Consider the following 20017-nt stretch of genomic DNA (forward strand, 5'->3'; position numbering starts at 1 on the left):
CCATTACAACAATCACTTTTGATAATTTGGTTAGAGCAAAATGTTTGGCTTCTATTTAAGTAGAAAATTTATTCTGTTTTTGCAGTGGCTGTGTATGTGAGTCTTAAAAGAATGAATTCACTTCATGTGGACACCCCCCTACAAAATAAGCATTTGTTCCAAGAATAGAATTTAAATGTTTAATCCTCTAAGCTTGATGAATATAGCAGTGAAGAAAAGAGATCATATTCCCAAACAGAGCTAAACCTCGAGTGAAAAAACAAGGAGAATGTGCCAGACTGTCTTATGATCAAGTATTTATAGTAAAGCTATTAATGGAATGGTCATTACAGCAGAGCGGAGATTCTAAATATAAATGAAAATTCTGATGTGTTAATCTTTAACAGTGAAAACTCCAGTGCTGTCGTAAAGGTGATAACAGAAGGTAAAAGTCTTTGGTATGTGATCAAACTTATTCTATGCTAAAACTGAAATGTTCTTTTAAAACAATTGAGATATTGCCTACTAAAATGCATTGGTTTGTACTACTACTATTCCTATTATTTATTGTATTATTTATTCCTATAACATGTTCATGTTTAATATTTACTAACTAAATAACATATTTTTTCAGCATAACTTTCACTGAAAGTAGAAAAGATGTTCTTTTGAGTGAGTGCTATTATAATCACTGAAAAAAACTCATTAGTCAACTCTAAAATAGATGAAGATAAGCATTTTCAAAGTTTCAATGGTACTGACCTGAGTTTCATATGAAAGGTCATTTTTCCTGAATAAGCTTTAAGTAAATGGTTACTCATGAAAACTTCTAATTTATATTGAATCTGGGTGGTTCAGAAAATAAGTCTAGGAAAATTTTTTTAAATGAATATCTTGTTTTCTAAATTTTGCATTTTATTCATTCATCAATGAATGTCGTTTTCTGAATTTCATGTATAATTTTAAGCAGTTGATAATCTGTTTTCCCAACTAGGAAAATATTTTTAATTCATTCTGACTTTAAATCTGTAGGTGTTTCATATGGATAATTATACCAGTGATGAAGACTTAGACAAGGACTTTGATATTCAACTCATCATTCAACAGAGTTTACAGGATATTCACAAGTCAGGGACTGCACAGCAGGCACCTGGGAATGAGAGGTAATGGTATTTCATTACTAATGTATTATAGCATAAGTACTCAGGAGTTGACACTAGTGTTTTGACAAAAACAGGAGAAAGGGTCAGAATCCAAGGAGCTGCACATATACTTAAAATATCTATGAGGTTGATGCCTAACAACACAGGAAAAAGTTGGACATAATTTAGAATTTAATTATGCAGTAAAGAAAACAGTTGAGCCCTTGCCGGTTTGGCTCAGTGGTTAGAATGTCGGCCTGTGGACCTAAAGGACCCAGGTTCAATTCTGGTCAAGGGCATGTACCTTGGTTGCAGGCATATCCCTAGTGAGAGGCATGCAGGAGGCAGCTAATTGATGTTTCTGGCTCTCTATCCCACTCCCTCTCTGTAAAAAGCCAATAAAATATATTTTTTAAAAAGAAAACAGTTGCTGAAACCGGTTTGGCTCAGTGGTAGAGCGTCGGCCTGTGGACTGAAAGGTCCCAGGTTCGATTCCGGTCAGGGGCATGTACATTGGTTGTGGGCACATCCCCGGTAGGGAGTGTGCAGGAGGTAGCTGGTCGATGTTTCTCTCTCATCGACGTTTCTAGCTCTCTATCCCTCTCTCCTCCTCTCTGTAAAAAATTAATAAAATATATTAAAAAAAGAAAAAAGAAAACAGTTGATGGAGGTTAGCAGCAAATCAGGATAAGGAGATGCAGACTGATAATCAGAAAGAAGACACATGAGAATATGAAAGGCTAGAGAACTCTTGTGCATCTTGTCTTTGGGGGGCTAAGAAGACACATAAATCTAACCAAGACACATGGGAAATTATCTTCAACCTTTAATTTCAAATCAAAAGGAGGAATTATGTAAACTTAAATTCAGAAGAAGTGACTGACTGGTTCTGAAGGGTGTGGGTTTAGAGATCTGTTATGACGACACTAAAAAAGAACTTCAATAGAATAAGAAAATCTCCCTGGAAATGGGCTGTCTGCAGCTTATTCCACCTAGTCAAATGCTTTCTGGCTGATCAGCAACCTCAATCCCCTGAGTACTTACTATTGTTTTTCAAGTGTTTATTAATTTTTATTTTTAGAGAGAGAGGAGGGGAGATAAACCCTGTTTGCTTGTGATGGTGACTCCTATGTACCTGATGGAGTTAAAACTGGATAAATGTGTTTTAACCCAAGAGATTTTAAAATTAAACTAGAGGCTCAGTGCATGAAATTCATGCATGGGAGGGGGTCCCCTCAGCCCAGCCTGCACCCTCTCCAATCAGGGACCCCTCAGGGGTTGTCCAGCTGCCAGTTTAGGCCCACAGGGATTAGGCCTAAACTGGCAGTCAGAACTCCCTCTCACAATCCATGACTCCTGGCTCCTAACTACTCACCTACCTGCCTGATTGCCCCCTTACTGCCCCCCCCTTGCCAGCCTGGCTGCCCCCCATCTGCACCCTTGCTGGCCTTCCTGGCTGCCCCCCAATTGCCCCCCTGCCAGCCTGGTCGCCCCCTAACTGTCCAGAAGGAAGTCTGACATCTGGAAGATGTCCAGTCACCCGGTCTAATTAGCATATTACCCTTTTATTAGTATAGATAGAGGGATGTTGAAGTACATCAAAACTATAGTATTTTTGATGTACTAACAGTGTGGCACAACCTCCTGCATGCATGAGGAGGTTGCCAGTTCGATTCCTGGTCAAGGACACATGCCTGGGTTTTAGGCTCAATTCCCAATAGGGAGCATACAGGAGGCAACCAATCAATGTCTCTCTTCAATGTTTCTACCTCTCTCTATCTCTCTTCCTTCCTCTCTCTAAAACCGATAAAAAACATATTTACGCCCTCACTGGTTTGGCTCACTGGATAGAGTATCAGCCTGTGGACTGAAGGGTCATGCGTTCGATTTCAGTCAAGGGCAATGGCTGCAGGCTCAATCCCCAGTTGGGGGCATGCAGGAGGCAGCCAATCAAGATTCTCTCTCATCATTAATATTTCTATCTCTCCCTCTCCCTTCCTCTCTCTTTAAAAATAAAAATTAATAAAATATTTTTTAAAAACATTTAAAAGTCAATAAACTACTAAGTAAATAAAAATTAATAAGTAACACACTCATGGGGCCATACTGTTTTAAGCATTTCATAAATATTAACTCATTTAAATTTTAATTGTCATTACTTCTTGATGTGGTAGATAATATTATCCCTACTTAGAGATAAGGAGACTAAGACTTACCCAAGGCTACAGAACTAGTAAGTAAAGAGCCAGGCACCCTACACTTTTGTGTTAAATTTAGGAATAATCATTAAAGTTTTGTAAAGAAATTGGGTTCGTTAGATTATCTGTTATATTAATATTGTTATTTAAAAATTTTTAATTCATTGAGTAATTGACTTTGAAATCATGATTTTAAGTTGAAAGGTTGAGATTTTGATTAAGAGTAATAAAATGTTTTAGAGAAATTATAGTTGACTATAGTTATAAATTCATTTATTAAACTTGAATATGATACTTAGGAAGGCTCGATGATTTGGTCAGGCACTTGAAGGAATAAGGAAACTAGAATACACTTGAGATAGGCAAAATAATGCCCCCCACCAAAATAAAGGTCCTCATCCTAATCCCGAGAACCTGTAAATATGTAACCTTACATGGCAATAGAGCAGCAATTTTCAACCAATGTACTGAAAGAATTTTATTTTATTTAAATATATTTTTATTGACTTCAGAGAGGACAGGAGGCAGAGAGAGAGAAATATCAGTGATGAGATCATTGAATGGCTGCCTTCTGCACACTCCTTATTGGGCTTCAAGCCTGCAAACTGGCCATGTGCCCTGCCCAGGAATAGAACCAAAACCTCCTGGTTCACAGGTCAATGCTCAACTACTGAGCCATGTCAGCCAGGCTGCAAGAATTTTAAAAACATGCTATTTAGTCAGGAGCACTCACCTTTTTCCCGCTATAGTATCAAATAAAAAAAAATTACAACAGCCAACACAACAATAGCTATCTGGTGTGAATGCTTGTCTTGAACCAGACATACAGGGTGTCCCCCCAAAAATGTATACACACTTTAACAGCTGATGTCTCAATTTTGAAAAGGTATTTTAATAAATACTGCCTTTATAGCTATTCAAAATGTGTGTATACATTTTTGGGGCATACCCTATATATGAGTCATATAATAGAATTGCACTTTTTTTAAAATATTTTATTGATTTTGTACAGAGAGGAAGGGAGAGAGATAGAGAGCTAGAAACATCGATGAGAGAGAGTCATCGATCAGCTGCCTCTTGCACACCCCCTACCGGGGATATGCCCGCAACCAAGGTACATGCCCTTGACCGGAATCGAACCCGGGACCCTTCAGTCCCCAAGCTGACGCTCTATCCATTGAGCCAAACCGGTCTCGGCAGAATTGCACTTTTTTTTTTATCACATCACAAATAATGTTGCATCTGATTGGTTAATTCTTGGTACCAGAAATCCTTATATACAAGCATAGGCACCTAATTTTTTTTTTAAGTCACCTTGGAGCAAAAAGGGTAGGTAATTACTACTACTATTATTAATTATTGTTTTATAAATCAATCAAAATTATGCCTATTTTTTGTCAGATTGGCAAAAAGTATATTTTGGTGTGCCACAGACTTTTAGTAATTAGTTTATGTGCGCAATGAGATGAAAAAGGTTAAAGTCACTGCGATAGAGAATTAAGGCTGCAGGTGGAGTTAAGATCGCTAATTGATTCACTGGACTATCCAGGTGGGCTCAATGTAATCACAAGGATCCTTAGAAATGAAAGAGGAAGGCAGAGGAGAGGCAACCTGAGAGATGGCAGGGTAGACAGTACGACCCCACAGTGGTGCCTTTGAAGATGGGAGGAAGGTGTCCATGATCCAAGAAATGTGGGAGTCCTGTAGAAACTGGAGAAGACAAAGAAACAGATTCTCCCCTAGAGCCTCCAGAAGTAACACAGTCCCACCAACAGCTTGGTTTTAGCCTAGGGAAACCCATCCCATACTGCAGAGCTATAATAAACTGTTATCTTAAGCCAGTTAATTGTGTGGCAATTTCTTACAGCAGCCATAAAAAAACAAATACAGCCGAAGCCTGTTTGGCTCAGTGGTAGAGCGTGTGTCTGCAGACTGAAGGGTCCCAGGCTCGATTCCGGTTGGGGGCATGTACGTAGGTTGCGAGCACATTCCCGGTAGGGGGTGTGCAGGAGGCGTCTGGTCAATGTTTCTCTCTCATCGACGTTTATAGCTCCGTATCTCTCTCCCTTCTTCTCTGTAAAAAATCAATAAAATATATATATTTTTAAAAATACAACACTAAATCTTTAAGTACAATTTTAAATGCTTAAGAGAATTTAATTGACCAAATTGTAAGCAGGACAGATTATCTAAGGAAATTTATTCTCTTCAAGTTGGGTTAATTGAATTATCAAAGCAACCTCTATTTTCTAGGTTTAAAAATAATTATTCATAAGTGACCTTTGAAACTTTATTTTTTTTTAAATATATTTTATTGATTTTGTACAGAGAGGAAGGGAGAGAGATACAGAGTTAGAAACATCGATGAGAGAGAGTCATCGATCAGCCGCCTCTTGCACACCCCCTACTGGGGATATGCCCGCAACCAAGATACATGTCCTTGACCGGAATCGAACCCGGGACCCTTCAGTCCCCAAGCTGACGCTCTATCCATTGAGCCAAACCGGTTTCAGCTGAAACTTTATTTTTAAACTAGAAGCCCGGCCCATGAAATTTGTGCATGGTATGGTCCCTAGGCCTGGCCTGTGACCAGGACCATCTTCCCCGGCTGCCAGCAGCTGCTACCACCCACCCCCAATTCCTTGTTCGCCATCAAGGGATCGGTGCCTGCCTGCTGGGGGAGGGACTGAGAGGTGGTCAGTGCGCCTCATAGCGACTAGTTGAGCAGTTGTTCTGGTTGTTCCACCGTTCTGTCGATTTGCATATTACTCTTTCATATACATATATATATATATATATATATATATATATATATTAATTAAAATGTTAGTTTAGAAACTGCCAATAGTGTTTTCTTAGCCCAAATTCTGACCATGATTATTGTTTAAAACTTACACCAGGATTAATTACTATATTTTTAAATAATAATTTTGTCTAGAATCATTGACATTATAGATTAGCCATTAAATTTTATCATGGGATAATGTGACATTTCAGTCCTAGTAAGTTTTATTCAGTTCAGAAAACATGATTAAGGGCTTGCTGTGATCCAGGCTCTGACACAGTCTTTGCCATAACAAGGGAGGACATGTGGGAGAGGAGTTTTCCCCAAACGCACACATTGAGAGTCCCACTGCATTTTGGAAGTATTTCTATTAAGCCTCAGTCATTACCTCCCCTCTGAGTTTATCCCTGGTTAACTATTATTGCCTTTACCTTTTCCTTTTGTTTTATGTCAGATATCTTGGTGGTTTTCCTAAGTTTTGGGAATGACATGTTTTTCTTTCCTATGCAGCTCCCACTCCTTTTTGAGCACTGACTGTAAGAAGATAGTGGAAACAATAGAGACAGTTAAGTACTCTTCCTATTCTATCCCCTTCCACTTGTGGTAGAGGGGAGGATGACAACTGGCAGGATCTCCGTCTACATTCTGTAAGCCTCGAAGCGGTTTCTCCCAAACGCTGCACAACATGGGGCCCTCAGCTGACTGTCAAGAGCCTGGTGTGGCCTTTCCTGGGAGAAAATACTTCAGAACAATTCAGCAAAGAGTCAGGGTTTCTTGGTGGGCAGGGCCGCTTTTCTGAGGTAACAGGGTGATGGGTATTCACAGGGCGCAGTGGATGGGATGATAGCGGGAGGGCCATCCTGCCGTTTTGTCCTGTGCCATTGAAATCTGTCTTTCACAAAAGATGGCGATGGAATGACGTTGTCTCATGTACTAACCCTGATGGTAGAATTCTGGAGCAGCACAGGTTGCCCTGTATGTGCGCCAAATGTGAATCTGCTCCGATTTGACTTGTTAACAGGCGAGGAAGACGCATTGTTACACTTGACCAAGTACAGTTCTGCTTTTGATGAAGCAGATGAGATAGGCCGGCTTCCTCTGCATAAGGCTGCAGTGCAATTAAATACAAACATTTTGGAAATAACCCTGAAAGGTAAACTCCCTTTATAACGCCTCCGATACTTTTGAGAAATGAATGTCCCATTTATTTTTATATCTTAACCTATGTGGTCTAACGGATTTATTTCAGCTTCAAAACCCAGCGTGTGGGAGCAAACCACCCACAATGGAGAAACACCACTTTTTTTGGCTGTCAGCAATTGCCTCTTAGAAAATGCCAGTTTTCTGCTTCTCAATGGCTGCAATCCAAATGCCAAGAATTTTGAAGGCAATTCTCCTCTTCTTACAGGTAAAGTAACATCTTGTCTCTGGAGAAGAGTCTGTGGCTCTGAGTCTCCTGCATGCCCACAGCTGTCAAAGGCAGCTTTTTGTACATAGCTGCAGCCCTGTCACTTCATCCCAGCGGATCAGACATAGGTACCTGGCCCTCTGGAGCTCTCCACAGATGGGCCTGTGAGGTGGCCTGATGCAAAATCGCTGCCAGGTTAGGCACTGATCATTTTGCATGGTGCCAGTTAATTCTGGTGCAAGAAACCAGAGGAGGAAGAAGCAGCCAGATAAAATCAGATAAAGATGGCAGATTGAATACAAATGCCTAATTTTGCTCCCTCCTGAGTATTCACTAAAATTTTAGTTAAGTAATTGTTTTGTGGGGTAAGATACAAAAGAATGGGAAGAACATGAGAGGAGACAACAAAACATAATTTTTAAAAAACTAGAGAATAATTTGATTTAGTGATCCCACTCCTAGGAATATATCCCAAGAAACTAGAAACACCTATCAGAAAGGATATTTGCACCCCTATGTTCATAGCAGCACAATGTACAATAGCTAATATTTGGAAACAGCCTAAGTGCCCATCAGCAGATGAGTGGATTAAAAAACTGTGATACATCTATACAATGGAATACTATGTTGCTATAAAAAGGAAGGGACTCTTACCATTTGCAACAGCTTAGATGGCACTGGAAAGCATTATTCTAAGCGAAATAAGTCAGTCAGAGAAAGATAAGTATCACATGATCTCATTCATTTGTGGATTATAATCAACAAAAATGATGAACAAAAACAGATCCAGAGACAGGGAAGCATCGAGCAGATGCTCAAACCCCAGAGGGAAGGTAGGGGAGGGTGGGAGAAAGGGGGAGAGATCAACCAAATGACTTGTATGCATGCATATAAGCATAAGCAATGGATGCAGACACCAGGGGGATGAGGGCATGAACTGGAGTGGGGGGGGGGGAGGCAATGGGGGAATAGGTACACATATGTAATACTTTAATCAATAAAGAAAAAAATATATTTAAAAAAAATAGAGAATGAAGTGACAAAACCATATCCTAAATTGGGGGAAGACAAAAAAACACAATTCTATCATATGACCTGAAAATTATTGGTAATAGTTACCTCATGGAACATAGGGAAAAACAGGCCCCTAAAATAGGAGGATTGGCTCAGTGGATAGAATGTCAGCCTGTGGACTGAAGGGTCCTGGGTTTGATTCTGGTCAAGGGCACTTACCTCAGTTGTAAACTCAATTCCTGGTCCTGTTTGGAGTTCGTGCAGGAGTCAATCAACGTGTCTCTATTAGCTCTCTGTCCCTCCCCGCTCCCTTCCCCTATCTCTAAAAATCAATGGGAAAAATATCCTCTAGTGAGGATTAACAAGACAAAATATATAAAGGAATCTTATTTTTTTAATTAAATAAAATAGAAAGATTAGTTTAAAACTATTAAGAAACAAGTAGTCTGATCTCTAGATCACTTCTCCCAATCCAGCCTGCTGGGACAGATTCCTTATCCCCCCACCCCTGCAAAATTCTGTACATTTTTCTCTAGATAGTTTAAACAGAGCTGTTCTGCACTGGGGAATATTAGGCCAGGGTGAGAGTACTGGATTAAAAATACTGGAGGAATTAAGTAAATATGGCTGAGACCTCCCAGCCCTCATCCCGACCAGGATTTCATAAACTGGCAGCCAGAACTTTACCTCCCAAAAGGAGGCTTCTCTGGAGAATTTGATCTCCAAAAAGAAAGAATGAAAAATAGTGAAATTGGGGGTTCTCCATCAAACGGTCTAGGCCAGTGGTCGGCAAACTCATTAGTCAACATTACAAAGATTGAAATTTCTTTAGAGAACCAAAAACCTACTTCTGCGCATGGGCCACGAAGTTTCAATCACACTGTACGTGTGTGCCCACACGTGGTATTTTGTGGAAGAGCCACACTCAAGGGGCCAAGAGCCACATGTGGCTCGTGAGGCACGGTTTGCAGACCACTGGCCTAGGCAAATCAACCTATAGTTAAGACCACAGTCCACAAGTCCCACCCAATGTTTAGAATTTCCATTCAGCTCTTTAGTTCCCAACTCTTAATCATGAGCAGAGAGTCAAGGACTATCTGAGGAAAGTCTTCAAGAAACTAATATAGCCTGGCCAGCATGGCTCAGTGGTTGAGCATCCACTTATGAACCAGGAGATCAAGGTTTGATTCCAGGTCAAGCAAGGCACATGCCTGAATTGTGGGCTCGATCCCCAGTGTGGGGCATGCAGGCAGTAGCCAGTTAATGGTTCTCTTTCATCATTGATGTTTCTAACTCTCTCTCCCTCTCCTTTCCTCTCTGAAATCAATAAAAAACATATTTAAAAAAGAAAAAGAAACAAATATAAGCAACTTCACGGAAATAGATTATTTAGGATAATAAAACATAGGGGAAAATTATAATTTTCCTCAGAGAAACTAATGAAATAATAGAAGCTACCAAAAAATTAAGGTACAAAACAAAACAAAACCTCTTGGAAATTAAAAATATGATAGCAGAAATAAAAACTCAAAGCAAATGCTGGGAGATAGAATTTAGGGAAGCTCACATATAAAAAGATAAGAAATAGAATAGGAAAGAAAAAGAAATAAGGAAACTAGAAGGACAAATAATAGGAAAAAATAGGAATGCTAGAAGGAGACCAGACCAGGTGGAAGCAGTACATCATCAATGAAATAAGCCAAGAAGATGATTTCCAAAACAAAGTACATGTGTTCCAGAATGAAAGGGCACACTACGCGCCGGCTCAATGAATTAAAAATGGCCCAGCACCCTTGGCATTCTGCATTTCAGCCTTCGAGCAGTTAGAGCCCTTTCTATGGCACACTATTATGACAGAATTCCTACTGAGTCAGCCTCTGGCGCACGCAAGAGTCTTCAGTCCATGCAAATAATTAGCAAATGGGTATAGAAATGAATAAATTGAGGTGTTTTAGAATCTTGAAGGGTTAAAGATTAACAGCATAAATGCAGAAAAGCCAGTTAGAGAATTTTAATTAACAAAATGTAACCTTAAAAATAATTGCCTAAATATCGCTGCTTTTGTTTTTCTATGTTTAAAACAGCTGTAAGAGGAAAAAAAATAAAAAAAAAATAAAAAAAAAATAAATAAAACAGCTGTAAGAACTTCTAGGACTATACTGAGTACTGACATTCTGATTCTCTTGAAACTTAAAAATTATAAATGAAAATTTGTGTCTGTTTTTAGCCACATAAGCCACCAATAAGACAATGAATAATTGGTCATGTCTTACAGAAAAACAAATAGCCTATTGATAATATTATTAATAAAACACTATTATCGTATTTTCCGGCGTATAAGACGACTCCCTAATTTTACAGTTAAAACATAGGTTTAGGCCTATATTCGCTGTATAAGACTACCCCCCACTTCCGAGGCAACACCAGTTCTTTTTTTTAATAGACCGCTTCTCTAACTCAGCCAATCCAAGCAGGCTTTTTATGCATGCAAATTATACATGTTCTGTACCCGAAGCCATATTGTGTTCTAGTAAAAAGCTTGCTCAGATTGGCCAGAGTCAGAGAGGTGGTCTATTAAAAAAAGAACTGGTGTTGCCTCGGAAGTGGGGGTTAGTCTTATACAGCGAATATAGGCCTAAACTTATGTTTTAACTGTAAAATTAGGGGGTTGTCTTATATGCCGGGAAATACGGTAATATTATTTGATATATATATATATATATATATATATATATATATATATATATATATATCTCATTTTATAATCTATTTCCAAACACAAAATGCTGGCACATTTGGGTAATAGGAAGAGCTCTTCAAGAAGCCTGAGGGGCACTCTGGCCTTAATTTCCTACTGAACACATGCCTACCTCCCTTCTAATTCCCCAGCTGTTCTACACAACTCGTACGACATGGCATCCTTGCTGATCAGCCACGGGGCGGATGTCAATCTGCAGTGTGCCAATGAGAGGACAGCTCTCCACGAAGCAGCCAGACTAGGCAGACGGGACCTGGTGAAACTCATGCTGGTTTCTGGGGCTCACCCTGACCCGCAGAGCTCCTACGGGTTCACTCCTCTCGCCCTTGCTGCCCAAAGTGGGCACACCGAAATCATGGAAATGTTACTGCAGAAAGGCAAGATCTTCTCTTTTTAATTAATTACTTTTTAATCCTCACTAAGAAGGGGAAGGGAAGGAGAAGAGGAGGGCGAGAGAATAACATCAGTGTGAGAGAGACACATCTATTGGTTGCCTCTCACATGTGTCCCGATGGGGGCTAGGGATGGAACCCACCTCATTCCAAATCGCATTACTTTACTACCCTGCATTGCTTGAATGGCAACATGGCATCCGAGAAATGGGCCCTGGCCTGGCCCACCTGGTCTAGCCAAACCAACTAGAGCAAAGCAAGATTTTCTATACCATCAGCATACTACCACAGGCAAACTAGTAAGTATTCTCCTCCTCATGGAAAGCTTCAAAATAATAATAGTTGACATTTCACTTAAGCCTAATATAAATACTTGGAAGAAGCATATGTTAAAATTAGCTACTAAAATCCTAAAATAGCAGCATTCTAGCCTTTACACAAAAAGAGCAACCTTTTCTATAGATTATTGATTAAAATATAAAGAGGAGTGCCAACAGATGTGAAATCCTTAACCCTTCAAAGAAACCAGTATTGGTTGACATAAGTGAGGTGTGAGTGAGCACTCCCCTTAAATGACCCCCTTACAAAGTGACTTGCACAAAGTGACATAGCTAGTAAATGGCAGAATCCAGATTTGAACCCACACCTGCCTCATTCCAAATTGAGTTACTTTACTAACCTGCATTGCTTGAGTAGCAGCATGGTATCAGAGAATGGGCCCTGGCCTGGCCCACCTGCACATGAATCCTGACTACCCTGCTCACCAGCCGTGCATCTCTGGGGAAGTCACTTTGCTTCAATGTGCCTCTGCTTCTTTATCTTTAAAATGAAGATATTAGCAACTACTTTTTAGGGTGTTGTGAACTTTAGAAATTGTTGTGCATATAAAGGAACCAGTACATAATGAAGACTCATTACGTGGAAGTTTATCAGCCATTTCTTCTTGCATTCTAGGAACACGATCCTTGGGCAAGCACTATATTCCAGTGACCATGGAGTCTGTCCTAAATTAAAGTCACTGCATCTTTTTTGTTGTTGTTACTCTCCACCCAAGGATATTCTTTCCATTTATTATTTTTTAATGTTTTTATTGATTTCAGAGAGGAAGGGAGAGGGAGAGAGAGATATCAGTGATGACAGAGAATCATTGGTTGGCTGCCTCCTGCAGGGCCCCCAATGGGGATCACGCCTGCAACCTGGGTATGTGCCCTGACCAGGAATTGAACCAGGGACCTCTTCATTTCTGTGTCGACTCTCAACCTCTGAGCTACACCTGGCTGGGCTCCATTGATATTTTAGAGAGAATGGAAGAGAGGAGGAGAGACAGAGAGAAACACCCATGTGAAAGAGACATAACAATTGGTTGTCTTCCACACATGTCTTGATCCAGGGGTGGGCTCAAGCCTGTAACTCTTTGGTCTGAGGGCTGACGCACTAACCATTGAGGAAAATCGGCTAGGGCAAAGTCACTGCATCTTTTTATGGGAGCTGTGAATGTACCCAGAATGCTCTCCTCTCCTTTTGTCCATTCCAATGCTACTCTTTCTTTAAAGCCTATTTTACTAAGAGGTCTTCCACAGCTGACCCCAAACTCCTTCTTCCTTCCTTCACCCCCTGGGTCCTTTCACAACCCCAGCCCTGAGCTCTTCTGGAGGGCATTTTGCCTGGACCCACACGGCACACCTTGTTTTATTGCACTTCACTAGATTGTGCTTCGTCAGTGTTGTGTTTTTACAAATTGAAGTCAAGACCTTCCACCAGCAAAAAGATTACGATTAGCTTTATTTCAATACCCGTTATAATATGGTGGTCTGGGATCAAATCCACAATATCTCTGAGATATGCCTGCACTCTTTTATTACCCCATCACTCACATGACACTTCCCATACAGGGATCTACAATTTGTCTTTTCACTATCAGCAGTCCAAAACTTCAACTAAAAACAATTATAATGTATCTTACTATGAACAGCTCCCTAAGAACAAGTTAAAACAGAAAAAGGACCCTTCCCACCATAGCATCTATAGATGGCAGAGTTCAACAGATGTGTTAGTACATCCTGTGTACGTCTGCTTTGAGTTAGGTGGGCTTTTGTAAACTGGTCTGGAAATAAAACAACCTTTTATACAATTATTTTTCCTGGAATTACCAAGTTAAAAAAAAAACACAAAAAACAAAAAACAAACTTCTAAAATTACTCTGCAAGCCAACCTATTTATAGAGATTACACAATTTCCCTCCTCCCCAACTAGGTTATAAACTGCCTGAGCAGGAGGTACATTTATTTCATTGATTCTTAGTGCTTTGCTAAAGTGGCTGTTCAATAACTGCTTTTTGGTAGTGGTGATGTTTTTAAGAATGCTTAGTCAATACAGTGGAAAAGACTTTTAGCATAACAAGAATCTTTCTCCTTTCAGGAGCTAATCCTCAGGGCCAGGCCTCAGATTCTTCTTCCATCTTACTTGAAGCTGCTCGAGGAGGGAATCCAGACTCTGTGACTCTCTTGCTAGAGTATGGAGCTGATGCCAATGTCCCTAAGAATTCAGGCCACCTACCCATTCACGTGGCAGCCGACAGAGGCCACTTGTTGTAAGTTCAATTACATTATTGAAAATAATGGAAATAATAGCTACTTTTTTGGAGCAGCTTCTAGGAAATTTATAGTCTTCATCTCTGCAACTCCAATATCCCTTTTATTTATTTTTTTTCTTTTATATATTTTATTTTTTATTGTTTAAAGTAGGGGTGTCGAACTCAATCAGAGAAGGGGCCAAAATCTAAAATCCAGCCTAAATCGCGGGCCGAATGGTTTACTGAACAGTCATAAACTGTCATTGTGATGGAAACGCAGTGGAGTGCAGTGATGACAGCGCGGTGCGGGCCACATTGCAAGGCCTGGCGGGATGGATTTGGCCCGCGGGCCTTGTGTTTGACACATGTGGTTTAAAGTATTATATATATTAGTACATAAATCTTTTTCCCCCCTCCATTTACCTTCCCCCAGCCTCCTCTACTGCCTGTCACATGCCCTCATCCCACCCACCCCCAGTATCTTGAGTCCATTGTGCTTATTTGCATGCATACAAGTCCTTTGGTTGATCTATAATATTTCCCCCTACCCCTTTTATTAATTTTTAATTGATTTTGAGAGGGGGGGGTGGGAGAGAGGAAGAGAGGGAAAAGCACTGATTTCTTATTCCACTTATTTATACATTCATTGGTTGATTATTGTATGTGCCCGTATTGGGGATCTACCCACAACCTTAGTGTACTGTGATGATGCTCTAACCCAAGTGGTAGGCAAACTCATTAGGCAACAGAGCCAAATATCAACAGGACAACGATTGAAATTTCTTTTGAGAGCCAAATTTTTTAAACTTAAACTTCTTCTAATGCACACTTCAAAATAGACTCGCCCAGGCCGTGGTATTTTGTGGAAGAGTCACACTCAAGGGCCCAAAGAGCCGCATGTGGCTCGCGAGCCGCAGTTTGCCAACCATGGCTCTAACCAGGTGAGCTAGTTGGCCAGGCCTCCAATACCCATTTTAAAGATAAACTCTTGATCTAGAAAGTGGTAAAGTCAGGCACATTCTGTAGTCATTGAAGAGACATAAACTATTTCATTATCAGGTCTTTAGGCAATATGAGGAGCCTCAAGTCTCATTGCCTGGGCTAATTCTGAGTTTGTAATCTAGACAGTAGTTTCATTTAGCTTTAGTTGGTATCTGAGCTTTTGGTATCAGGGACTACTAATACCATCCAGTGCTAGTATAAAACAATCATAAACATGTTAATGCTGCTTTTTTTTTAATGTTGCATCTTTTTTAGGGAGATGAAGAGAAATATGAATTTGTTAATTCTTGTATGTGCCCTGACTAGTGATTGAACCTGCAATGTTAGCATATCAGGATGATGCTCTAACCAACTGACCTACCTAGCTGCATCTTTAAAAATATTTTTTTCTTTGTTATGCACTTTGAAATTTTTTTCAGAGCTCTAAAGATTTTGATTCCAGTTACAAATTTTGTTGCAATTAAGCGGAGTGGCATCAGTCCAGTTCACTGTGCAGCAGCAGGAGCACACCCTGAATGCCTTGAACTTCTCATCCAGGCTGGATTTGATGTAAATTTCATGCTAGATCAGAGAATTCGCAAACACTACGATGACCATAGGAAGTCAGCTTTGTATTTTGCTGTATCAAATGGTGACCTCTCTTCAGTTAAGCTGCTTCTGCGTGCCGGAGCCCTGCCTAACCAAGACCCAGTTAACTGCCTCCAGATAGCCCTAAGGATGGGCAACTATGAGCTGATAAGTCTGCTGCTAAGACATGGGGCCAACGTAAATTACTTCTGCAAAGTCAACCCGTTACACTTCCCATCAGCACTGCAATACACCCTGAAAGATGAAGTCATGCTCAGGATGCTGCTGAATTATGGGTATGACACAGAACGATGCTTTGATTGTCCTCATGGGGACAAAGTTCATCGTATCTATGCTTTTGAGGGCTGGACATCCACAGTTATCAAAGATACTCTGGTGAGTCCACAGTATTGGCTGTATCACCTTATATTGTCATTATCAGTGGCCCTGACATAGCACTAGGGAAGACTCCATTCATCCTCTCCAAAGTGCATTGTCGGATTTTAGATGGGAAAAACACAGTAGTCGGAAGATGTAAAAGATACAGAAAAAGAACAACAAAAACCACAGTAATTTAACTCAACGTAGGTAGTTTCACAAATGAAGTAACATCTAAGCAATGTTTCAAGAACGAAGGTTGTCTCATATAAATGATGCCTTTCCCCTCCTATTTTTCCCCTTTTCTTTGGTATCTAGCTAAAATGCTTCTGGGTCCCCAATACCTGCATCCCCTAGGTTTTTGGCTCTTTTAGCACTAACAATTAAATGGCTTTCTTTAGTCACCTTTTTGATGAGAAAAAGAATCACAGTAATTGATCATGCCCTCCTTGAGGCCTTTTTCTCTTGGTTCTCATCACACTAGACTTCCCCTTCCTCCCACTTGAGCTCTTCCCACTTTTACACAGCCGCTCCCCTTCAGGCCTCATTTCAAACATCACTCCTTCAAACAGGCCCTTGTCTAGGTTCCCTTCCCTGGTCGCTCTGACACTGTTTATTTCTTTGATAGCACCTACCATTTCTGAATTTTTTCAAACTTTACTGATCATGTCTCCCCCGCTGATACAGGAATGTAAGCTCTTGTTCATCACTTTCCTCAACTTACAGACCTGGGCTTAGCACACAGTAGATGCACTCTATAAACACTTGAATTCATATAACATCTGAAAATAAGTGAGTAAAGAAAGTACTTCGAATCAATTCTGAAAAGAAAGACAAAATGTTGTATGATTTATTATTTTTTAAGCTATGATTAGTTGAGGATTTGGTATTTAGGCATATATCTTATATTATTTTCTGACTTTTCACATGTTACTTGACTTCTTAGATGGACATCTGTAAGACCATGTGAATTAAAGATAGAAAATATCAGATCCTTCAAGTAACAGGGTGAATTAAAAGATAGAAACTATCAGATCCCTATCTAAATTATAGAAAACCCCAAATTAACAGTGGCTCTAATAAGATGGCTCATTCCTCTCTCAAATAAATAAAGGCCAGGAAGTAAATAGCCTTCTAATTGGACAGCTCCACAAATTCACAAGAAACCTGCATCCAGATCCCAGCCACCAGGAAGGCAGGCAGAGGAAGCAGCACACACCTTGCTCTTCTTTAAGGGCATCCTGGGAGTTGCTCACACTTCCACTTACATCTCATTGGCTAGAACCCAGGTGGCCACGTCGTGGCACAAATGAAAGACAACCTTTATTAGTGGCCAAGCAGAGGGGATAATAGATAATAGATACTATATAATAGTCTTTCTCACACTCTATACCTCTGAAGATATAGTAAATATTTTTCCAAATAGTAAGCTAAGAAATAGATTTTCTTGCTTAGCACCCTGGCTTATAAATGAGAAGCTTGAGACCTTGCATTCTGAATTTACTGCTCTTTAGATTACTATGCTAAACAATAAATACTTAGTTTTCATAATTCTGATTTTCTTTCTCAGTTCTGTGAAGTAATAACTTTGTCGTGGCTGCAACATCTCTCTGGAAAGGTTGTTCGAGTAATGCTTGATTATGTTGATCAAGTTCGGATATGTTCTAAGTTAAAAGCTGTGCTCCAGCAACAGGGGCTCTGGCCAGAAATCCATAATATTTTGAGTGAGTAGTATCATTCTTGCAGATTATCAAAAATACTAATTGAATTCTTACTGGTTTATAAAACATTTTTCTCTTCATTAAAAAGTTGACCTAACGTGCCAAAACCGGTTTGGCTCAGTGGAAAGAGCGTCGGCCTGCGGACTGAAAGGTCCCTGGTTCAATTCTGGTCAAGGGCATGTACATTGGTTGCGGGCACATCCCCGGTAGGGGGTGTGCAAGAGGCAGCTGATCGATTATTCTCTCTCATCGATGTTTCTAACTCTATCCCTCTCTCTTCCTCTCTGTAAAAAATCAATAAAATATATTCTTTAAAAAGTTGACCTAACGAAACCAAGAAAAATACTATTCCTATCTTTAAAATGTTAGTTTGTAAATATATTTAATTTGCACTATTATATTGGTTTTATTTTTATCCTAATCCTATGTAACCGTGTAGAAAGATGAATTAAAAGATATGAAATGGCAATAAAAACATAGATGAGAAAAGCAAAGATATCAGATGACCTTTTCAAACCAAATTCTGTCACAGTAGAACCAAGTCAAATTAGAACTTCCTTAATTTCCTCCAGAGTAGTGGTCTTCAGTTTTTAGCCTGATTGTGAAGGGCAGGACTGGGTAGAGGTGGCAGATTTAAGAACTTCAGATTTCACAGGCCAGACCCACAGCAGTTGCCAGTCCTTGGACTCTAACTTGACATGGTTCTGAAACCATTCTCTATAAAGGTTGAGTGAGAAGTAAAAGGCCGTTTCCCTATTAAATTCCCATTTTGTCCCAGGAAAATTTTGATGGCTTAAGCATAATAAAATACATTTGCTAACTAAACCCTAGTCATTTTTTTTTAATCAATTCTTTTTCCTTTTGGATAATCTGCCCCTCTCGTTTTAGCAAACCCTCGTTCCCTAAAACATTTGTGCCGCCTAAAGATCCGGAAGTGTATGGGACGTCTGCATTTGCGCTGCCCTGTCTTCATGTCATTTCTTCCATTACCCAATCGTCTAAAAGCTTATGTCCTTTACAAAGAATATGACCTTTATGGACAAGGATTTTTCACAGGAACCTGGTAATCAAACTCTTCTGCTTGAAAAGGTATAATTCTTTAGCTATATTCCTTAAAATTTGACTTGTTATACGATTCCTACTTCTCACTTTACCTAGCAACTAAAGCCTTCAATCTGCATTCTTCAAAGTTGCTCTGAACATAGCTTTTCAGTATATCAATGGCTAGCATTCTGAAAAGTAGTTTAAAAAGACCAAACAGTAAAAATTTCAATTAACTGAAAAACATCAACTCTATATATTGATCTAATACTAAGTGTATGAATACATATTTCTACATGCTCAATAAATGCTACCTCTGACAATGCAAGATGATTAACAGCAATCCTTTTTATAGAGAAGTACATATACTACAAAATGTGATTGCAAGGCCAGTTTAGTATCTGTTTAGTCTAGTTCTGAGGTGAGGTGGGTTAATTAAAATAGAATCTTCAATTGTTATTTCATTGTTAATGGGAAATAAAACATCCCTTTCCACAAAACCCTGGATAAGGGTTACCATTTATTGGTTAATGTGATCATTGGAATAGAAATTACAAGTGTTTTCAAATGGATGATGGTTTATCATTTCTATATTGAGCCAACCAGACCAGTACTGGACATAAGGAGGGGCTCACTGATAGAAGTAGTTATAAGATCTAAGTTTAAATTTTTTATTTCTATATTGTCTATGCTGTATATTAAGGACAGGTTTCTGTGTGTGGAAAGTGAGAAAGAAAATGAAGACATTCAATCAGCCACAGCTGTGTAGCATTTAGATGGCTCAGCAACAGGAAACCCAGAGAGGTAGGATGACATAGTCTTCTTTCTACCACAGGCACCATCAGCTACGGGCTAATGTTTACGTGTTTAGTCTTAGTATACTTTCTTAGCATAATACAGTCCATCTTAGGTGAACTAAAGTTATATTTCTCATGTGGTGATTCATGGCTATATAGACTATTTGAATAAGCACAGACTTAATTTTTTAAATAATCGTTTCTCAAAAATTACAAAACTAGCTGGCATAGATTTTATTTTACATCAAATTGTAGTATCTGTT

General features: G+C 39.5%; 1 protein-coding gene across 1 annotated transcript; it reads left to right on the plus strand.

Moving 5' to 3' along the window:
* Window positions 1-1020: 1020 nt before the first annotated feature.
* ASB14 (ankyrin repeat and SOCS box containing 14) lies at window positions 1021-18983 on the plus strand. The gene is made up of 10 exons (XM_036430786.2): window positions 1021-1142; window positions 6615-6669; window position 6873; window positions 7126-7257; window positions 7354-7512; window positions 11416-11661; window positions 14095-14266; window positions 15670-16213; window positions 17766-17919; window positions 18805-18983. The coding sequence occupies exons 1-10, from the start codon at window positions 1021-1023 to the stop codon at window positions 18981-18983; spliced, it is 1764 nt and encodes a 587-aa protein (XP_036286679.1).
* The last annotated feature ends 1034 nt before the right edge of the window (window positions 18984-20017 follow it).

The sequence above is a fragment of the Pipistrellus kuhlii genome, unplaced genomic scaffold (assembly GCF_014108245.1).
Source record: "Pipistrellus kuhlii isolate mPipKuh1 unplaced genomic scaffold, mPipKuh1.p scaffold_m20_p_11, whole genome shotgun sequence".
Classification (NCBI taxonomy): domain Eukaryota; kingdom Metazoa; phylum Chordata; class Mammalia; order Chiroptera; family Vespertilionidae; genus Pipistrellus; species Pipistrellus kuhlii.

Coding starts and splice junctions, on each gene's coding strand:
- ASB14 (XM_036430786.2), top strand. CDS start 1,021: ATGGATAATTATACCAGTGATGAAGACTTAGACAAGGACTTTGATATT. Junction 7,258..7,353: donor TTTGGAAATAACCCTGAAAG/GTAAACTCCCTT, acceptor GATTTATTTCAG/CTTCAAAACCCAGCGTGTGG. Junction 11,662..14,094: donor GGAAATGTTACTGCAGAAAG/GCAAGATCTTCT, acceptor TTCTCCTTTCAG/GAGCTAATCCTCAGGGCCAG.